Consider the following 22,500-nt stretch of genomic DNA (forward strand, 5'->3'; position numbering starts at 1 on the left):
ATAAGTTTATCAAATCAAATCACTCGAACACTTCTCGCCTTTCTCCTAATTTTGTACATGTGACTGGTCTTGAGTAAACCTTAACGTTAAGACATGTTTTGCCTGTTACCCACTATAGCTACCCTTCACCGGGCACGTACACTCTTCTGTAACGCTTAAGGTTCAAGTAGTTCATTCTCACCAGTTACCTACCAGTAATGCATGCTGCTTCATCTGTGCCGCTCCAGAGATGAGCGTGCGCCGCTGGTGTGTGGAATGGAGGGCGGTACATGAGACGGTGATGGAGCATACCGCATGGAACTACGAGCAAATGAAGACTGGAAGAGTGGAGACAGAAAAATCAGTATATACGTAGATATATTACTTGCACCATAATTCCACGCCATTAGCTTCGTATATCTGTTGTAGTAATAAGGATAGCTTCTCATATTGTGTTGTAATGTTTATAAGATTGTTATTCAGTCATATAATGTAGAATCTGACGAGTCTTCCCCGGTGTTCCCCTTCAGGTGTGCTCGCTCCCACGCTGCGGATATTGCATTGTCTGTACTGTTTAACTGTTGAATCACCGTAATGAGAACCCGACTCCATCTTCACTGTGTATTCTGTTCCTACTGTACACCATGTACCCTACTGTTGCACCACGTTCAGAGCGTGACATCACCATGATCCGGAGAATACTACATTACGACGGTAATCATCTAACGTTGTCCAGTGTTCCCAGTTCCTGTCCGGCACGTGAGGAGGTGCTTCCCGGACCCTCGCCCCGGGGCCTTGTTGCCAAACTAAAGAGACACTTAGCTGTGGCGGGGCACGGTGAACACTGAACAGCCTGGCCACTATGGATGTTGTTAGAAAATCGCCATTGGGGGATGGAGTGGGCCTTCAAGCTTCGCCGCGCTGCCGTGGCCCGTGGCTAGGGCGGCGCAAGGATTGAGGTGGACACAGCAAACACAAGGAGAGTTGGAGGCACACCAAGATCTTTAATATCGAGTTATGTACACACAGACTAGACAGATATATAAAGACCATCAGTTGTTACATCTGAATATATAATTATATGTATGTATATGCATATAGTATATACATATATGTATGTTATGAATCTGAATGACGTAACATCACAGTGAGGGGTTCCAGAGAAAAGAACATGAATTAATATAACGAACATATTGAAACATGACTATTGCAACAAACACAAGGCAACATTGCATTGTTACTTCAGTGACAAAAGTAATAGCAATAATAATTGTCATACAATACGATTCGCAAGTACACTAATGGTCTCTCGTAAGTTTTCATTTCTCATATCAATACAAAATAAGAGTAAAAAAAATATTAAATGCATAAACGAATGTGAAAATGTACCTATAGACAACTGAATTGAACTTATCCTCACATGACAGGTTTAGCAGGCGTCTGTACTAGCGGTGGGTGAAATGCTCAGAGCCAAAGAAGAACACTCTTGTACAGCAATGTGATGTGCAAACCACTCCAGTACACTAAATGAGGCACACTCTCTCTCTCTCTCTCGTCACTTCAATAATCACATAAATACACTACAGTACACTAAAACAATCTCTCTCTCTCTCTCTCTCTCTCTCTCTCTCTCTCTCTCTCTCTCTCAGAATATGATCACACACATACACACACATTAAGAAAGGGAAAATGGTGTAACTTATTTATTAAGATATTTTGAAAATCTTTGTGTATTTATCTAGGTGTGTGTGTGTGTGTGTGTGTGTACTTATCTATTTGTGAGCGCAAGCAAGCACGCACGGTAATAATAAACAAAATATCTAGTTCACAAAGATTTTCCAAGATTTTAGTGAACTAGTTGCAACATTCACCATTTATTATGAGAACTTAGAAGCCAACATAAGATTTAAAATCTCTCTCTCTCTCTCTCTCTCTCTGACACACACACACAGCATCTCTAAATATCATTGTTAATTTTCAACATTAAGAATAAGATTAGTATAAAAGATAATATGAGAAGATGGCCTACCAAACACACACACACACACACACACACACAGCCTTTGCTCACAAATAATCATAAACAATAATAACTTTTCATCTTGGTCACCAATGTCACCATCACGTTGGAGTGCAGTTTGGTGGAGCTAATCCTATCATAACCTCCAATCACTAACAATTATTCCAACTCACACAATCATTACAGGATGCTTACAAGATAATTCTCTAATGCAAGAGTTAACTTGTTTACTCTCAACCATTCATCCCTTTCTCTAGTATACTCTGGAACTCCTTGCCTGCTTCTGTATTTCCATCTACCCCATGACCTGAATTCATGGAAGAGGGAGGTGTCAAGACATTTCTCCTATTCTTTTGGCTGACTCTCTCACCTGCTCGGGGACTGGCATCTCAGTGGGCTTTTTTGTTTGATCTTTTTTGTTGCCCTTGGCAAGATTTCACCTCTTAGAAAAAAAAAAAAAAATCTGGGTTTCATGGATATTTTTCTCTGCTAATATATAATTCTGGAGTTAGAAAAATACCCAGAGTTCCATGATGGCATGTTTCCAGTAGCTGAGATGAGATATTGTAATGGTTGACAACTACACTGTCTTTTGTCTCCTCCCAAAAGTATGAAACGGAAGCCCACACCTCTCAAACACTGATCATGTACTGTACCCCACAAAACATTCTCCTCCAGCAATGTCCCCTACTTCGACCCTCACCACTCAGCCAACCCAACACATCATGCTGCCCTACTATTGGTAAAAAAAAAAAAAAAAAAAATCCCTTCTAAGTAAAATAAACAAAGAGAGGAAGTGAGCTCATAATACATTACTTGACCATTTTCTCCTCACTGTAAAAAGATGCAGCTGTGAAGGAAAAGTGACAGGAGAAGCCTTTGTTGTTTGTAAAATGATAGACATTATCCTGTTCTGTTCAAAGTGACAATGACATTGACCTAATACAGAAAATTTGATACATCCTAACCACACAAAGGAATGAATAAAGAACAAGAGGATAATAAAAACATGGTATAAAAAAAGAGATGCATCAGTGTGTCTGTGTACTTTTTGTTCAGCACGTATTCTGACAACAGGGATGACTTGCACCCTCCTTTGTGCAGCACTGGATATGCATATAACCTCACAGGAATGGCAAGGAATGTTTAGATTAAAAAGAAAGATGATTTGTACTTAGAAACACAAAATAAGAGAATAAGTTTTCACAGGAACCACACACACACACACACACACACCTGGCAGAGTTGTCGTCACCTCCAAGCCAGGTGTGTTATGGGGAGGTGTCTCCATACATCACCCTCTACTGGTGTATGGCAAGTTCTGCTAATCATTAACTTAACTGTTAGTGACACGAGTTATGAACCAGCTCTCAATTCAACATTTCTAAACAATCATCACATTCAGCAGCAAACAACAATACACACTCCTCTCCACTGTTTAATGTCTTCCTTCAGTCATTCAATCATTTCCCAGGTGATCTTCACACTGAGACACAACACACACTAGAGAAGAAAGTGCCATGTTACTGGGCCTTTCAATTTCACATAGCCTCTCTCAAGTGACACTCCAGTACGTCACAATTATTTCCTGCCCATTCTATCAAACAGCTCACAACAGGCAACAGAGCAACCTCATCCCTCGTTACATTTGCTGATAAGGTGTGTGAAGGGTGTAGCTAGAATCACTATCAAAAGTAAAGCAACATTTCACAATTCCTCCTGCTGTGTTTAACCCCTTCAGTACCATGACTTGTTTCCATATTTATCCTGGTTACTAATTGGTGACCTTTTACAACTTTTCTTAATTTGTGAGCACAAGTATATCAGCTGTTTGTTAAAAGAAGCACCATTTTCACACTCATTTCTGGTATCTTTCCAGCTTTGGTGTGTGCAGCTGATCACAAGTAGCAGGAGTAACTGTCTGCCCCTCCCTCACTCCCTCACTGCACAGCCACACTACACCACTCACCCTACAAACACTGAATGGAATGTGCTTGTACAATAAAGGAATGTAGACACAGATACCATGAAATAATGACAAGTTGGGAAACAATGTCACTCACCACAGACAGGCAAAAGGACTGACTTACATATCTTATCTTTTCTTCACTCAAACACACACACACAATCACAAATAATATGTAACAATAATAATAATAATAATAATAATAATAATAATAATAATAATAATAACTAAAGGAAGCAATCCCTCACATAATTGAGAAAATCCACAACAAATCATTGAACTGCTCTCTTCCTTTTAATGATTGGCAGAGTTCTGGAAGCCTCGAAGCCCCCTGAGCTAAGGTGGGTGTGGACAAAACCTGCCATGGTGGTTTATGAGCACCAGTGTGCCACAACAGCCTTCACAGTGGGTCACAACACATCACATCAAGAAGCACTACCCACACACCTTACCAAGTCACACACATGTCACGGAGAAGCAAATAAAGACTACACTAACCGGCATGAATATGAATCAAAGGTACAATGTGTTCCGTGGGTGGGAATGAATAGTAACTAATATCCACACATTATATGATTTGTTTTCATATAATGAAGAGGGGGGAATGTCCGTGGTTTTGTGGTTTCCTGAAACACCCACAAGAGGAGTGACCTTTGCCTTACACTCCTATGACTGTAGGATGACTGACCACTGAAGGCTAACTAAATGACACAGATCACAGGAACTCTTGGCATTCCTATGCTTTAATTTCTCTGTCACATCTTCAAAGCCTGGCCTTTCCTCCCCACACACACATGTATCATATTAATTTCCGAGTGCTTCAAAATGTATGATCAATTCATATCAGTGCATTTCATTGCAATGAGACAGCCAATCATACTGAGAATCTTCACTTTCACCATCACTATACTGTAATGAGCATTTGTTTAGAAGCAATGGCAAACTGATCTGAGAAATGAAGTATGTATAGAGCAGCAGCAGCAGCAGCAGTAGTAAAAGTAGTAGTAAAAGAAATAATAAAAGTAGTAGTAGTAGTAGTAGTAGTAGTAGTAGTAGTAGTAGTAGTAGTAGTAGTAGTAGTAGTAGTAGTAGTAGTAGTAGTAGTAATACTAGTAGTAGTAGTAATAATACTGGTAGTAGTAGTAGAAAGAAGAGTTACTGCTACACAGAAATATACTAATTGATCACTTATGAAAAAACTTTGAAATTCCAGAAAACTTTCAAGTACATATTTGTCACACCTTGGAAATACCAGAGTAACACAAAGTGGATGTTGCACCATGCGGAGTTGCATCATCATTGTTTGCAGCATCACACATTACTGTCACACTCATCTCCTACAATCTGGCTGACTTTCTAAGAGGATTATCAGACATTTAGTAATATAAGGTTGTAACTTGTGCATGAAGACCAATGATCATCCCACGTCTTGAAACCAGAACCGTATTGATTGATGTGTGAAATATGCTGATCTGTGTGTGTGTGTGTGTGTTTCACTGTTTGATCTGCTGCAGTCTATGATGAGACAGCCAGACGTTACCGTACGAAACGAGCTCAGAGCTCATTATTTCCGATCTCCGGATAGGCCTGAGACCAGGCACACACCACACACCGGGACAACAAGGTCACAACTCCTCGATTTACATCCCGTACCTATTCACTGCTAGGTGAACAGGGGCTACACGTGAAAGGAGACACACCCAAATATCTCCACCCAGCCGGGGAATCGAACCCCGGTCCTCTGGCTTGTGAAGCCACTGAGCTACCAGGCGTGTGTGTGTGTTTACCTAATTGTATATTACAGGGTTCGAGCATGGTTCATAGTGGCCTGTCTCAATATCTACATTTAACCAACTTTTCCTTAAATTTGTGCACACTTTTTGCTGCTACAATCTCTTCACTCAATCCATTCCAAATGTCTACCATCCTATATTAAAAACTGAACTTCTTAATGTTTCTCAGACACTGACTTTTTATGATCTTCTTGGAATGTGCTCTTACATTTGTGTGTGTGTGTGTGTGTGTGTGTGTGTGTGTGTGTGTGTGTGTGTGTGTGTGTGTGTGTGTGTGTGTGTGTGTGTGTGTGTGTGAAGCAGTTCAAGGTACATTATTACACATGTACCAAAATACCATTCCACTAAGGTCTGGCACAGCACATGAAGAAGGTTGGCTTGGGAAGGGTGTGTCTTGTAAGAACATACCAGAAAATTAGAATTTGAAAACATTAGAATTCTGCAAGACCTGTTACTTTCAGAGAAGACAGAATATCAAGCAATGAGAGAGAGAGAGAGAGTGTGTGTGTGTGTGTGTGTGTGTGTGTGTGTGTGTGTGTGTGTGTGTGTGTGTGTGTGTGTGTGTGTGTGTGTGTGTGTGTGTGTGTGTGTAACAGAAAGGACTGCTTGCTGCCTGCTACAAAGAACACAGCCACAACATTCACCACAACTACTCTCCAGCGCCACCTCACGTCCTTTCCAATAAGCAAGAACATCAGTGTGACCCACTCCCACCACCTCCACAACTCAAAACCACCCTACAACTGTCACCATAGTTTTGTACATACACAGAGATGCAAACTACGCCGAGCACTACAAATGTAACGGGAGCCCCTCACAGATGTACATTCACAGGTTTTGTAGTCAGTGTGCATGTGATACAAAAATAGTATATGTATTTATAATATATATAGACTATATATAAAAAAGAAAAAAAGTGAAGTGATACAATGTCCTTTAAATAGTCTGGCTAAGGTGCTGACACATGACAAATACCCAGAAAGATCTATTAGACTCTAACGCCCCAACTAAAACCACACTCGTATGTCAAAAAACCTTCCCTTGGCAATGCAACAAGTAAGTTTCAACCTCCTAAACCGTGACACTGATACCTGGAGCACCTGTGACGGTACTTTACCTGTACGGCCGGTGGGACTAGGCGACAGGTTTGTGAGTCAGGTGTCAGGTGTCAGGGAGCACTTTTGACTGTGTGATTGGTGTCCTATACTGTGTAGAATGAGAGTGAAATGTGGACCAGAGCAGTGGGTTGTGAGAGAGGAATTTTGTGCAGTGGAGGAACAAAAAAATATTAAGAACATAAAATTACATTAAATCAAAAGGAATGGAGAGAGAGAGAGAGAGAGAGAGAGAGAGAGAGAGAGAGAGAGAGAGAGAGAGAGAGAGAGAGAGAGAGAGAGAGAGAGAGAGAGAGAGAGAGAGAGAGAGAGAATGATGAGAGGTAGGAATGTACGTCAGTTAGAATCCCCTCATCTTATGGCTATGTTTGGTGATAGGAAAGCAAGTGTTTGGTGACTCACCCACACACACACACACACACACACACACACACACACACACACACACACACGTGAAGGGAGTGGGGGTGAACATTTTGCTTCTACTCATTGGTAGAGTCAACAAGGGAATGGCAGAGGCTCTAAATATGGAAATACAGAATGAAATGAATATGTAAGATACCTTCTACAGAGAGAGAGAGAGAGAGAGAGAGAGAGAGAGAGAGAGAGAGAGAGAGAGAGAGAGAGAGAGAGAGAGAGAGAGAGAGAGAGAGAGAAATGAGGTAAGATTGTGTGGGTAGATATACTTTGAATGCTCTCTCTCTCTCTCTTCTTAAGCATTTCCTCAGTGTTGTTTGAATGACTAAAAATGGAAAACACAACAAACACACAAACACACACACATTTACTCATCAGTATAATAATAATAATAATAATGTCATTCTTCAAACTTCAAACCTCGCAAGTACATAATTAATAAACTGTGATGACTCATAATCAAAGTTCATGACCCTTCATTGTCAATAAAATCCTTTGTCTTTTCTTTTTCTTGTTCACTATCACTATCACTGTCATTGTTATTGTTGTTGTTTGATATGGTTTGTTTACATGAGATCTGGCTGCCAAAGGGATTCATGTGGCCCAAGAAATAACAGTAAAATTCAATAGAGAAACTTCAACAGCAACAAATAATACTATGGGCATGTTATTTTCTTGCTGCAGGTGTGGATATGCGTCAGTGTTTTTTTTTTTCTCTTTAAGCCTTTTTTGTTTGTATTTTAAGTATTAATCATCTTGGGTTAATATTGTATGCAGCCCTATATGATAGTGATTTTTTTTAATGTGGCCCTAGCACTGAAAAGTCTGCCCACCCCTGGTTTACAAGGTCATGATGTCATTGGGCAAGTCTCATTGCCTCATTGTGGTCTGTTTGTCTTCCCTTGGAGCAAGCACAAAGGAGGGAAGGAAAGTGTGTGTGTGTACAGAGAGAGAGAGAGAGAGAGAGAGAGAGAGAGAGAGAGAGAGAGAGAGAGAGAGAGAGAGAGAGAGAGAGAGAGAGAGAGAGAGAGAGAGAGAGAGAGAGAGAGAGAGAGAGAGAGAGAGAGAGAGAGAGAGAGAGAGAGAGAGAGAGAGAGAATGAGGTGCTGTGGTGACAAAATACACACACACACACACACACACACACACACACACACACACACACACACACACACACACACACACACACACACACACACACACACACACACACACACACACACACACACACTTTTCTTATATCAAAAATACCTTGATGTCTCTGGTGCAGTGTAATGAAGCAAAGCCAAGTTGTAAAGTGCACGTGCTAACACACACACACACACACACACACACACACACACACACACACACACAGTTGAATATGTAGTGTAGATGATAAAGGTGTCTTACCCTTCAATCATCTCATAACTAATGTTCTTATATTTCATAAAGGTCACAACGTGTTCCCTCATCGTCTGTCTGTCTGTTACACCCACACTGTCTTGCCACACCCACCACCCACCCACTGTTCACACGGGTAGGCTGGAGGGGTGAGTGGAAGCAGCAGGCAGGGTGGAGGGTGGTGGGTGGAGCTGGCATCACCCACCCCTGGACCACCTGCCGATGCACCGACTGAAGGGCAGCGGGCGGAGTTTGTGTGGAGACGGCCTCCACACTGGCACGGCTTCTGGCGCACCACCAGGGCAGGCACCACAACGAAACAGGTCACTCGTACACCCTCACTGGGCTTCACAGGGGGAGCTGATATTTTTTTCTTCATTTCTCCTTCCATTTTCATCTATTCTTTCCTCCACATCTCCCTCCACAAGTAATCTCCAGTTTTCTCCTTCCTCATAGACTTTTCTCCATTTTTCCTCCACTTCCCTCCAAACGTGACTATCCTACCTCACTTGCTTCATTGTTAAAATAGTAGTTTTGTAGCTTCTCTGCAGTGGTGGTGGTGGTGGTGGTGGTGCTGGAGCAACACACATCACCCTGCTGCATGATACTCACAGCTCTCATCAGGTGGTGGCGCTGGGAGCAGGTCAGCCTACAGCACTGCCTGGCTCTGGTGAGCCGCCCCTCAGAGCACAAAGACCTGGAGGTGGTGGGACAGCATCACCTCCACAAACAGGTTGATTGGGGCGATGGCATTCAGGGACATCTGGCCACCCCTTGGCCTCACCAGGTTGGGCCCAAACACCACGGCGAGATTGCTGGCGGTCATCTTGTTGAGGTCGCTGCGGTCCATCACCTGCAGGGCAGCAGGGAGTGTTTGGTTAGCCACAACATGCGTCTTAATCCCTTCAGTGCAATGACGAGTTTTCATAATCATTCTGCTTACTATTTGGTGATTTTATATAGCTTCAGAAAGTTATGTGGGGATTAAAATGGTGAAGACTGTGGCCATTGATCTTTTGAACCTCAGACCCTTTCTTATGGAAATAAAGTTGTCTAATCAAACTAAAACTTGTGGTAAAACATGCATCCCAGTACTGAAAGAGTTAATTCCCAAACACCAACACAGGTCACTATACATGACTATCTGTTCAGTGCAAGACTCACCACTGGAAAGGTAATGAAACATAAACACTCATTGCCACAGAGGTAACGCATCATTCTTGCCCTCCTCACCTACTAAGATTGAAGTAACACCAGTACACTTCCAATCAAAATCTCTTTTCACTTCTGCTAACAGGTAGGTTAGGGAGGCGGAGGCGTAGTGGATAAGGTGGTGAGCGTGGGGTTGGGCAGACATCCATGTGTAGGTTTGAATCCCACCATATGCCTTGAAAACCACGTCATTGAAACAGTGCCATTTGTCGAGTGGCTCATAGTTACCTACATGTCACCATGATACCCAAGTTACAGGTGGAGATATTATTGCCTTACACCAAAGATGCCTTTAGGTGGTGATATGGGCCCTAATATGGGGACAACTATAAATAAAATTGTCTGCAGTGCTAATGGGTGGAAGCTGGACAGCACTTCCCATACTCTTCAAGTAAACCTACAGGCACTATAGGCTATAAAAAATTAAATAAATAGATAAATGAATAAAAATAGATAAATAGATAAATAAATAAAAGATAAGTAAATAAATAAAAATAGATAAATAAAAAACAAATAAAAATGGAGTCTCTCATTACACAGGTACTACTTTTATTTAGCTGCATGTCACCTACTGGTACAAAAACAAACACAAGAAAAATGAAATAGATCTAAAAATGTTCCACCTGATAAAAACTTGCTTCACAGGTCAGAGCACACACACACACACACACACACACACACACACACACACACACACACACACACACACACACACACACACACACACACTTTAACTGGACACCTCACCTTGGAGAGGAAATTAACGAGGAACTTGAGAACCAGGTAGTTGTCCTCAGGTAGTTTCTCGAGCACCATCTGTTTGAGGGAGGTGAGGCGGTCACTGCGACTCAGCCCTGGTGGGGAAAAGACACCTACAGTTACTATAGGGTCTGCTGGCACAACGGAATGAAGTACAGAGAACAGTGAACACCTTTAACAGAGTAACAATTTGATAAAAAGGGATATGTTGTTGTTGAGCTGGCCTAGAACACCCACTGAGAGAGAGAGAGAGAGAGAGAGAGAGAGAGAGAGAGAGAGAGAGAGAGAGAGAGAGAGAGAGAGAGAGAGAGAGAGAGAGAGAGAGAGAGAGAGAGAGAGAGAGAGAGAGAGAGAGAGAGAGAGAGAGAGAGAGAGAGAGAGAGAGAGAGAGAGAGAGAGAGAGAGAGAGAGAGAGAGTGTTACTAGTTTCTTGATATAACTAAAGAAAATACTAAAAACTAATGACAGATGCATATGAAGGGATACATTTTGGTGGATTGGCCTGAGTTGAGAGTTAGGGGAAACTGCTACCACTACTACTACTTCTACTACTACTACTACTACTACTACTACTACTACTACTACTACTACTACTACTACTACAACTACTACTACTATTACTACTTCTACTATTGCTGCTGCTACAAATGAACAAGATTGATCTACACTTCACTAATCTCAGAAGCACAAAAGCAAGATAAAAAAGATCAGAATTTGGGTTTAAGTAAATTTCCAAAACAGGATTCATCTTTCTATAAACCAGAATAACAGAGCATTTTAGAGGAATAGCTGAGAAATGACACACACACACACACACACACACACACACACACACACACACACACACACATATTGATAGAATTTTTAGAGAAACATATAATTTGCTAAGGAATATTGGAGTAGCATTTCACTACATGGACAAAGAAATGATGAAGAAATTGATAAGTACTGTAATAAGACCCAGATTGGAATATGCAGGAGTAGTGTGGACCCCTCATAAAAAGAAACACATAAGGAAATTGGAGAGGCTACAAAAAATAGCTACAAGAATGGTTCCAGAATTTGAAGGGATGACATATGAGGAGAGACTAAAGGCTATGGATCTACCAACCCTGGAACAAAGAAGGGAGAGAGGAGACCTGATACAAGTTTATAAATTGATCAATGGAATGGACCAAGTGGATAATGAGAAACTGATCCTGAGAGAAGAATATGACATCCTAAGCACAAGATCGCATAGTAAAAAGCTGAGAAAAGGAAGATGTCTGAGAGATATTAAAAAATATAGTTTCCCGCAGAGATGTATTGAGACGTGGAACAGTTTAGATGAAGAAGTAGTGTCTGCAACGAGTGTGCACACTTTTAAAGTAAGATTGGATAAGTGTAGATATGGAGACGGGGCCACACAAGCATAAAGCCCAGGCCCTGTAAAACTACAACTAGGTAAATACACACACACACACACACACACACTAACCACTATGAAAAGATGTAGACTAGAATATGCAGCAGAGGTGTGGTCACTGCATATGCAGGACATCAGGAAACTAGTAAGAATCCAAAGGACTGCTACAAAGATGGTGCCAGAAATAAAAGGACCTTCCTTATGAAGAAAGACTGAAGGAAATGGAACTACCAACTTTGAAGGACAGATGGGAGAGAGGAGATCTAATAACGATGTACACGATAGTAAACTGTATGGAAAAGATAGACAGACAAGGCCTGTGGTACCACTGATGGAGAATGGAGATAGATGAACAAGAGCACACTCCAAGATCATGAAAAGTCAGTGTTTGAGGGACATTAAAAAGTTTAATTTTCACATAACACACTGGGCAGCTGGAGTTTAATTTTCACATAGTACAGTGGACAGCTGGAACAACTTGAGTAAGAGATTGTTGCAGCAGAAAGTGTGCATAAATTTAAGGAAAAGCTGGATAAAAGTAGGTATGGAGTCAGGTCACTATGAGCTCTACTTGAACCCTGTAATATACAACTAAGTAAATAAACACACACACACACACACACACACACACACACACACAGACAAAATGATATACACAAGTACACACCCTGGAACTGTATGACCTCATCGTACAGGTCAAAGGTCATGAGAGGCTCCTCCAGCTCCCTGAGGAATGTCTTGATGATGACGGCGGCAGTGTGTACATCGGTGCTGAGGTCAAAGGTCACCTCTTCGCCCTGGTTGAAGCGTTCCTGCACACTCTTCACCACCACCGCTGCGCCCGACCGTCGGAACAGTCCCTCTGTCTCCAGGGCTGTGAGGGGAAGGAGCACTGAATTGTAGCAGGTTGTCAGAGGCTCCAAACAGCACCAAAAAATTCTAAACAGCAATAAAAGGTTCCAAACAGCAATAAGAGACTTCAAACAAGAATAAAAGATCCCAAACAGCAATAGAAGATTTTAAACAGCAAGCAGAAAATTAAAGGGAGGTCATTGTAGATTCTAAACAGTTCTGTTTGGAATCTATGATGATGATTTTATACAGCTTCAGAAACTTATGTGGGAATTAAAATAGTGAAAACTCTAGCCATTAATCTTCTGGCTTCCATAGACCCTTCCTAATGTAAACAAAATCATCTAATCATACACAAAACTCAAGGTAAAACTGCATCCCAGTACTGAAAAGGATTAAACACACAGGGATAAGTAGAAAGGTAAGACCACAGTACTGTATATCTAAGTCCCTTTGTGATAACTGGTGATAATGTAACATCACTAGTTTGGCTGTTACATCACATCAATAGTTTATCTTTTCACCTGTACATGTGACAACACCCACCCTTAGAAGCAATGTATGGGTGTCTTGACAAGCATTATCAGGGAGGTTTCATGACATTCATCCCTTCATTTCAGCTAACTCTTTCGGACCTACATGGGAACTGGCAACAAAGTGGGCCTTTTCTTTAATTCTTTTGTTGCTCTTGGCCAGTTTTCCCTTCTTATATAAAAAGAGGGCATAAAGTATGATAGATTTAGCAATTTCTAACCAGGGCAATGTTTGGTGGTGGTGGCAGAATGAGGAATGTTATCTCAGTGGAAGTAATTAATCCTTTCACAGCGACATGAACCAGTTATAGTCTGTGTACTCCAAAGTGGCTCCTGGGTCTGTTTCAATGGTGTCCCAAGGAATGTGTGGTTGTCAGATCTTGAGAAAAATCATGAGCTGTCCTTGTAATAAGTGCGTTGGTCAACAGAAAACAAGTATTATTCACATCAAATTAATGACGTTATCAATAAGCTACAATATGTTCAAGTCCAGGAGCCATTTTAGAGCAGGCAGACTATTGCAGCAGCAGAAGCAAAGTGTGAAGTCTTTATAGGCATCTATAAAGAAAGTTTGCCTGAAAAAGGAATAAAGCTTACAACCTTTCCCTGTTTCAAGATTAGGTGTTGGTGTAGAAAAAAATTAGGTGTCTCACAGTGTTTGGTGTTTAATCCCTTCAGTAGCAGGATGCATTTTCATATTCATTCTGGTGACTATTTGGTGATTTTATACAGCTTCAGAAACTTATGCAAGGGATTAAAATAGTGAAGACTGTGGCCATTAACCTTCTGATCTCCATAGACCCTTCCTAATGTTAATAAAAAAAAGGTCTGATCCACATTTTTATATTCATTCAGCTTACTATTTGGTGATTTTTACAGCTTCAGAAACTTATGTGGGGGATTAGAATAGTGAAGACTCAGGCCATTAATCTTCTGACCTCCATAGATCCTTCCTAATGTCAATAAGATCATCTAATCACACCAAAAATTCATGATAAAAATACATCCCAGTCCTGAAGGGGTTAAGGAGAGGTGTACCCTGTAGTAATTAAAGGGTTAAGAAAAGATGTACCAAACAGCTGGGAAATGGTTAAGATTTAAATAAGTTTTGCCAATAACAGCTTCTCAATACCTCATACAATACCATACATAGTTATTATTAAGCTTGTTACTATTCACCTCATTTCATTTGGTCTCTCTCTCTCTCTCTCTCTCTCTCTCTCTCTCTCTCTCTCTCTCTCTCTCTCTCTCTCCTGTGAACTGATACTTTCTAACCACCATTTCTTCCCATCCCTCACTCATTCACTGCTCTCCCATCTCCCCTCCAACCATTCTCGTATCTCCATCCACATTTCCATCTCTCTCTTTAGCTCTCAAATTCCTTCATCACCCTCTTATCTCCCTCTATCTCTTCCATACTTTCTACCACCACCTCTCTCCATCCCTCCTTATGTCTCCCATCTCCCACAATCCCCTTCTAACCCATCTCTCCTTGGCACTCACATTCACTCATCGCCTTCCCATCACTCCCTAATCCTTCCCATATCTTCCACCATCACTCCCCATTCCTCCTTACCACTCAAATTTATTCATAACCCTCCCATCTCCCTTCTATCACTCCCATATGTTCTACCACCATCTCTCTTCACCCCTCCCATTTATTATCACCCTCCCATCTCCTGCCCAATCACTCCCATATCTTCTACTCAATTTTTTCCCATCTCTCCTTATCCCCTCCCATTCATTACCATCCTTCCATCTGCCACAATCACTCCATATCTACCACTTTTCCCCATCTCTCTTCACCCCTCCCATTCAGTATCACCCTCCCATCTCGCCCCATTCCAGCACTCAAGTGGGTCTTTTTTTTTTTAATATTGTGTTACTCTTGGCTGGCTTCTCTCCTAGAAAAATAAATAGATAAAAAAATAAAAAATAAAATAAAATACCGTCAGGGTGGTCGAGAAAGGTGATGCAGGTTTTGAGCACGGGTGGAATGGGGTCCTGTCGATTGGCCTCCTTGATGTACTGAAGGGACACGCCAAACTGCTGGGTTGGCAGGGGCTTGTGGGCGCTTCCTCCTGGGGCCTTCGGAACGCTCTTCAATTTGGCGAGGAGCTGCTGGTCATGTCTGTGGAGAGATGAGGTGGTGAGGTGTGCTGTGGTGTGTGGTGAGGTAGAGGGAAGAAGTGTGGTAAGGCAGTGTGTGGTGAGTCAGAAGAAGGGAAGTGGTGTGGTGTGGTGAGATAAAGTGTGGTGAGTCAGAAGAGGTACAGGTAAGGAGTGGTGTGGTGTGGTGAGGTAAGGAGGGAAATGATGTGGTGAAGTAAGGTGTGGTGAGTCATAGGGTGTGAAGTGGTGTGGTGGGATAAGATGTGGTAAGCCAGAGAGAGGTGGTATGGTGAGGAGATGAGAGAGAGAGAGAGAGAGAGAGAGAGAGAGAGAGAGAGAGAGAGAGAGAGAGAGAGAGAGAGAGTCAGAGAGAGAGAGAGAGAGAGAGAGAGAGAGATTCAGAGAGAGAGAGAGAGAGAGAGAGAGAGAGAGAGAGAGAGAGAGAGAGAGAGAGAGAGAGAGAGAGAGAGAGAGAGAGAGAGAGAGAGAGAGAGAGAGAGAGAGAGAGAGAGAGAGAGAGAGAGAGAGAGAGAGAGAGAGAGAGAGAGAGAGAGAGAGAGAAGAGAGAGAGAGAGACAGAGAGAGGAAGAGATATAGAGACACAGACATAGGAAGACAAAGAGAGAGAGAGAGAGAGAGAGAGAGAGAGAGAGAGAGAGAGAGAGAGAGAGAGAGAGAGAGAGAGAGAGAGAGAGAGAGAGAGAGAGAGAGAGAGAGAGAGAGAGAGAGAGAGAGAGAGAGAGAGAGAGAGAGAGAGAGAGAGAGAGAGAGAGAGACTTACTGCTGTACACAAGGGGGTATGGGCAGCTGGCTGAGTTGGAGGTGCTGCTGGAGGTCGGTGAGGTAGTCGACGTACATCACTTTCTTCCCAAACTTTGCACTGTGGATGAGCAAAAAATAATGCCTTCACTCACACCCAGCTCTCCCCATCACTCCTTAGCCCTCAAATTCATTCATCACCCTCCCCATCTCCCCTCCATCACTCCCATACTTTCTACCCCCATCCCATCTCCCCCCCCTGCATTCCTCTCTAGCTCTCCCATTCACTATGAGACAAAGCTTAAATAAATGAATAAAAATAGATAAATAAGCTGGTGTATGGATGAGGAAAGCTGACACTGCACTCATTAACACCTATGAAAGAAATGACAATGGAAACTGACAAAAAGGCATATATAAATGAATAAAATAGATGAATAATGATGGATGAAGGGAAACTGATAAAGAAGCATAGATAAACGAGTGAAATAGATAAAATAATGATGGGTGAGGAGAAGTGATGCCGCGTTCACTCACACCCATGAAGGAAATAACGATGGAAACTATAAATAAATGAATAAGATAGTTAAATAATGATGGACGAGAAAAACAACTCTACTTTCACTCACACCCATGAAGATAACGATGGTGGAAACTCACAAATTAGTATGTACAAATAAAATAAATAAATAATGATGGAAACTCATAAAAAAAAGCATAAATGAATAAAATAGATAAATAATGATGGATGAGGAATGATAATGATGCATTCACTCACACCCATCAAGAAGACAATGGAAACTGACAAAAAACACAAGTGAATGAAATAAACGAATGAATAAATAGATAAATAAGAAGAATAACACTCGGCTGGTTTGTAGAGAAGGAAAAGTGATGGTGAATCCAGCTACACCAAGATATTAACCCCTTCAGCACCATGACATGTTTCCATATTCATTCTGGTGACTATTTGGTGATTTTATACAACTTCAGAAACTTATGTGGGGGATCAGAATAGTGAAGACTGCGGCCATTATTCTTCTGACCTCCATGGACCCTTCCTAATGTCAATAAAATGGTCTAATCGTACACAAATCTCACATTTTCATATTCATTCTGGTGACTATTTGGTGATTCTATACAGCTTCAGAAACTTATGTTGGGGATTAGAATAGTGAAGACTGTGGCCATTAACCTTCTGACCACCATAGACTCTTCCTAATGTCAATAAAATAGTCTAATCGTACACAAATCTCAAGGTAAAAATGTGTCCCAGTAATGAAGGTGTTAATAATTCAAGTCAGTAAAGATAAATATTATGGACATTGAAAAAAAAAAGAGCAAATCAATGAATAAATGTCACACCCAGATTGCAATAATTCAAATCTATAAGGAAGATGAACAAAGATATTTTTTTCTTTCTATGCAAGAGGGAAACAAGTCAAGAGCAACAAAAGAATACAAAAAAAAAAAAAACCCACTTGAAATGCAAATTCCCTAAAAGATTAGTAAAGAATTAGCCAAAAGACGAACAAATGTCTTGAAATGTTAAACGTAAAAAAATGTATGAATAAAAAAACAAAATAAATAAACAGATCAGCAATACAGTTCTCCTTCCATCTCAGCTGAATAGAAAAGCATCAATGAAATAAAATGAATACACAAACAAATAAGAATAATAGAAACAATAAAACAACAAAAATATTAAAATACATACAAAAACAAAATAAATACAGATCAGATTAAGACAAACAAAATATGAATGACAGAAATACAGTACGTAGTCTCAAATTCTGCACTGTAAGGATAAAATCAAGTTAACCCCTTCAGTACTGGGGCATATTTTTACTTTGAGTTTTGTGTGATTAGACCATTTTATTGACATTTGGAAGGGTCTATGGAGGTCAGAAGATTAATAGCCAAAGTCTTTACTATTTTAATATCTTCAATACTAGGACACATTTTTACTTGAAGTTTTGTGTACGATTAGACCATTTTTGACATTACGAAGGATCTATGGAGGTCAGAAGATGTAAGGCCACAATCTTCACTATTTTAATTTCTTCAATACTACGGCACATTTTTACTTTGAGTTTTGTGTATAATTAGACCATTTTATTGACATTAGCAAGGATCTATGGCGGTCAGAAGATGAATGGCCACAGCCTTCACTACTTTAATCCCCCACATAAATTTCTGAAGCTGTATAAAACCACCAAATAGTAAGCAGAATGAATATGAAAACATGTCATAACACTGAAAGGGGCTAAAAAATATATATAATAAAATAAAGTAAATAAATAATAAAACACACACACCATCTTTACACCACACACCTGATGGCTGGCTTGAAGATATTATAGACAACTCTGATGAAATTGGTGGGGTGAACGAGGTAGAGCGCCTTCAGGTTCTTCTTGTACTTGCGGTCCAGAGCCTTGTACGCCGACCACAGCCAGGAGACGGGGGGCTTGTTCTTGCTGTTGAGGCCGTAGTGGAAGTACACGAGGGAGTAATCCTGCTCCACATACTGATCCAGGGTGAACATGAGGTACCTGTGGAAGAGTGGAAGGGTGTCAGTCAGTGCTAGGGTGTGTGGGAGTGGCTTCACGTACCTGTGGAAGAGTGGAAGAGGAGTATTAGTGTGTGTTAGGGTGTGTGTAGGGTGATTGGAGTGTGTGAGGTACCTTTAGGGAGTGAGAAGGTGTTAGTGTGTGCTAGGGTGTGTGTTGGGTGTGTGGGAGTGGCTTCACGTACCTGTGGAAGAGTGGAAGAGGAGTATTAGTGTGTGTTAGGGTGTGTGTAGGGTGATTGGAGTGTGTGAGGTACCTTTAGGGAGTGAGAAGGTGTTAGTGTGTGCTAGGGTGTGTGTCAGGTTATGTCATATTAGGTTAGGTTAGCTTACAACACTTCACCCTCACTAAACACTTACCAGAGGAACTATCATGATTAGGTTAGGTTGGGTTATGTCATGTTAGGTTAAGCTGGGTTAACTTTGGTTAGGGTTAGGTTAGGTTACATTAGGTTGGGTTGGGTTGGGTTGGGTTAGGTTAGTTTGGGTTATGTCATGTTAGGTTAGGTTAGGTTACAACACTTCTCACTCACTAAACACTTACAAGAAAAAAAACTATGAACATGACTAGGTTAGGATAGGTTTGATTAGGTTATGGCACTTCTCACTCACAAACCACTCACTAGAGAAACTATCATGATTGGTTTACATTACGTTACAAGATCTCCCACCCACATAAACACATAAACACCAAACAAACACTCACTTGAGGAACTTTTCATGGTTGAACACCTTATTACTGGGCAGCTTGCAGGCGGACACCACAATCACCTTCCGGCCGTAGGTATCATCCCCAACTATGTCCACAATGCCGTGCCGAGCGATGTCTGTGAAGTCATCGTCGTCAGTGAAGGTGTGGTGCAGTGCTGCCTCTGCCTCCTCCACCAGCGCCCCGCCCAGCTCCGCCTCAAAGTTCTCCTCGATAGTCCCATCTGATACCGGGGACTCTAGGTAGTCAGGGGTGGCGGGGAGCAGCTCAGGGAGGTCTGAGAAGGGAGTTTGATTGTATTAAAGAGGGTTTATGGGAAGTTTAGTGGATAGAAGTAAGTTTAAGAGAATTTATTGTATTAAAAAGGTTTATGGGGAGTTTAACAGAATTCTATGGGAAGGAAGGAAGTTTAAGGGATTAGATTGCATTAAAGGAGGTTTATGGGAAGTTAAAGGAAAGTTTTAAGGGAGGAAAGGAAGTTTAAGGAATTGGATTGTATTAAAGGAGGTTTATGGTGAGTTTAAGGAATTTTTAAGGGAGGGAAGGGAGTTTAAGGGAGTTTAGGGTAATGTAGGGAAAGGGAAGGTTGAAGAAAGGGTAGAATGCAAGAAGAAAAGATGTACAGTAAAAACAGAGGATGTGGAAAAGACGAAAGGAAGAAAGAATAGAGAATGTAGACAGGAAATAATGAAAAGTGAGAGAAAATGAAGGAAAGAAGAAAGGAGGAATGGAGAAGATAGAGAAAAGAAAGGAGCAAAAAACAGAGAAAGAAAGAAAGGTTTGGAAAGAACAGAGAATATGGAAGACAGGATAAAGAATATAGACAGGATAGGATGAAAAGAGAGAGAAAGAGAGAGAGAGAAGGAAGGAAAGAAGGAAGGAGGGATTGGTGAAGGTAGAGAGAAAAGGAAGGAAAAAAAAATTAAGACGAAATAGAAAGAAATGTTTTGGAGAAGGTAAACAAAAAAAAATGAAAAGAGAGAAGGAATGAGAGACAAAAGGAAGAAGAAAGTAAAAATAAAAATGAAAGAAGAAAGAGATGGAAGGAAAGGCAAAGATGAGAGAGAGAGAGAGAGAGAGAGAGAGAGAGAGAGAGAGAGAGAGAGAGAGAGAGAGAGAGAGAGAGAGAGAGAGAGATAATGAAGCAATAATAATTTGTAAGCAACACAACAATAAGACCTTCCACACACCAACACAACACAACACAACACACACAACACAAGCAAAAAGAGACTAGTGAGAAAAACTTGAGGCAACACAGAGCAACACACACCAACACAACACAAAACACACGCAACACAAGGAAAAACCAGCTGGAGTGAGAAAACTTTGAGGCAACACAGAGCAACACACACCAACACAACACACGCAACACAAGGAAAAACAAGCTGGAGTGAGGAAAACTTTATGGCAACACAGATCACACACACCAACACAACACGCAACACAAGGAAAAGGAGACAAAAGTGAGGAAAACAAGAACTGGGGCAACACGGAGCTACACACAACACAACACAAGGAACAACACGCAACACAAAGAAAGGAAGACAAAAGACATAAGTGAGGAAAACAAGGCTCGGTGGCAACACAAAGCAACACTGAAGGTGACACAAGCAAGACAGGATGCAACACTCAACAACACTCAACAACACACACACACACACACACACACACACACACACACACACACACACATGATGCAATACAAACGTGCAATGACAAGGCATCAAGGTACCCAGTGAAGCGCACACACACACACACACACACACACACGTCATCGCAATACAGAAATAATGGTGACGAAAGTGTGTGTGTGTGTGTGTGTGTGTGTGTGTGTGTGTGTGTGTGTGTGTGTGTGTGTGTGTGTGTGTGTGTGTGTGTGTGTGTGTCCTGAAGCATGGTTAGCCACAAACTAAACCACAAGATGTCGTTGACACACACACAGAGAGAGAGAGAGAGAGAGAGAGAGAGAGAGAGAGAGAGAGAGAGAGAGAGAGAATCACCAATTGACTTACAAAAACATAATAGTAATAATAATAATAATAATAATAATAATAATAATAATAATAATAATCTTACTGTATTGTGGAGGAGGAGGAGGAGGAGGAGGAGGAGGAGGAGGAGGAGGAGGAGGAGGAGATAAGATGAGAGAAGAGGAAGACAAGGAGATGAGAGGAGAGGAGAGAGGAGAGGAAGAGGAAGGTAATAACGAGAAGGAAAAGAGGGAGGGAGGGAGGGAGGGAAGGAGGGAAGGAGGAAGGAGGGAGGGAGGAAAGTACACACAAATTACAGGAGGGAAAAAATAAAGGAAATGGAGGTTAACTAAAAAAAGAAAAAAAAAAAAAGGAAACAAAGAGAAAAAGGTACTGTAAAAACCTCCTCCTCCTCCTCCTCCTCCTCCTCCTCTAATTGGAGTACTTAACAAGCTATCAGAGGTAATACAGGTGTGCTTAGAATCTTTTAAATTACCCCTCCTTACCTGAGAGAGAGAGAGAGAGAGAGAGAGAGAGAGAGAGAGAGAGAGAGAGAGAGAGAGAGAGAGAGAGAGAGAGAGAGAGAGAGAACGGAGATAAGACAGATAGACAAGAGTAGTAGTAGCAGTAGTAGTAGTAGTAGTAGTAGTAGTAGTAGTAGTAGTAGTAGTAGCAGGAGGAGGAGGAGGAGGAGGAGAAGAAGAAGAAGAAGAAGAAGAAGAAGAAGAAGAAGAAGAAGAAGAAGAAGAAGAAGAAGAAGAAGAAGAAGAAGAAGAAGAAGAAGAAGAAGAAGAAGAAGAAGAAGAAGAAGAAGAAGAAGAAGAAGAAGAAGAAGAAGAAGAAGAAGAAGAAGAAGAAGAAGAAGAAGAAGAAGAAGAAGAAGAAGAAGAAGAAGAAGAAGAAGAAGAAGAAGAAGAAGAAGAAGAAGAAGAAGAACAAGA

The 22,500-nt window shown here is 41.3% G+C and overlaps 1 protein-coding gene across 4 annotated transcripts in view; it reads right to left on the reverse strand.

The window, feature by feature from the left end:
- Positions 1-960: 960 nt before the first annotated feature.
- Positions 961-22,500, reverse strand: part of LOC123513643 (rho GTPase-activating protein 1-like) — a 46,726-nt gene continuing 25,186 nt past the window's right edge. For all 4 annotated transcript variants that reach the window (XM_045270921.1, XM_045270919.1, XM_045270922.1 and 1 more), the window contains 8 exons: positions 19,584-19,863; positions 18,642-18,860; positions 16,328-16,426; positions 15,384-15,565; positions 12,717-12,923; positions 10,633-10,739; positions 8,602-9,526; positions 961-3,235 (listed from right to left, as the gene is read on the reverse strand). In XM_045270921.1, the coding sequence (XP_045126856.1) occupies positions 9,356-9,526; positions 10,633-10,739; positions 12,717-12,923; positions 15,384-15,565; positions 16,328-16,426; positions 18,642-18,860; positions 19,584-19,863 (1,265 nt within the window). In that variant the 3' untranslated portion in view covers positions 961-3,235; positions 8,602-9,355. The remainder of the gene's footprint in view (positions 3,236-8,601; positions 9,527-10,632; positions 10,740-12,716; positions 12,924-15,383; positions 15,566-16,327; positions 16,427-18,641; positions 18,861-19,583; positions 19,864-22,500) is intronic.

The sequence above is a fragment of the Portunus trituberculatus genome, chromosome 36 (genome assembly GCF_017591435.1).
Source record: "Portunus trituberculatus isolate SZX2019 chromosome 36, ASM1759143v1, whole genome shotgun sequence".
NCBI lineage: Eukaryota > Metazoa > Arthropoda > Malacostraca > Decapoda > Portunidae > Portunus > Portunus trituberculatus.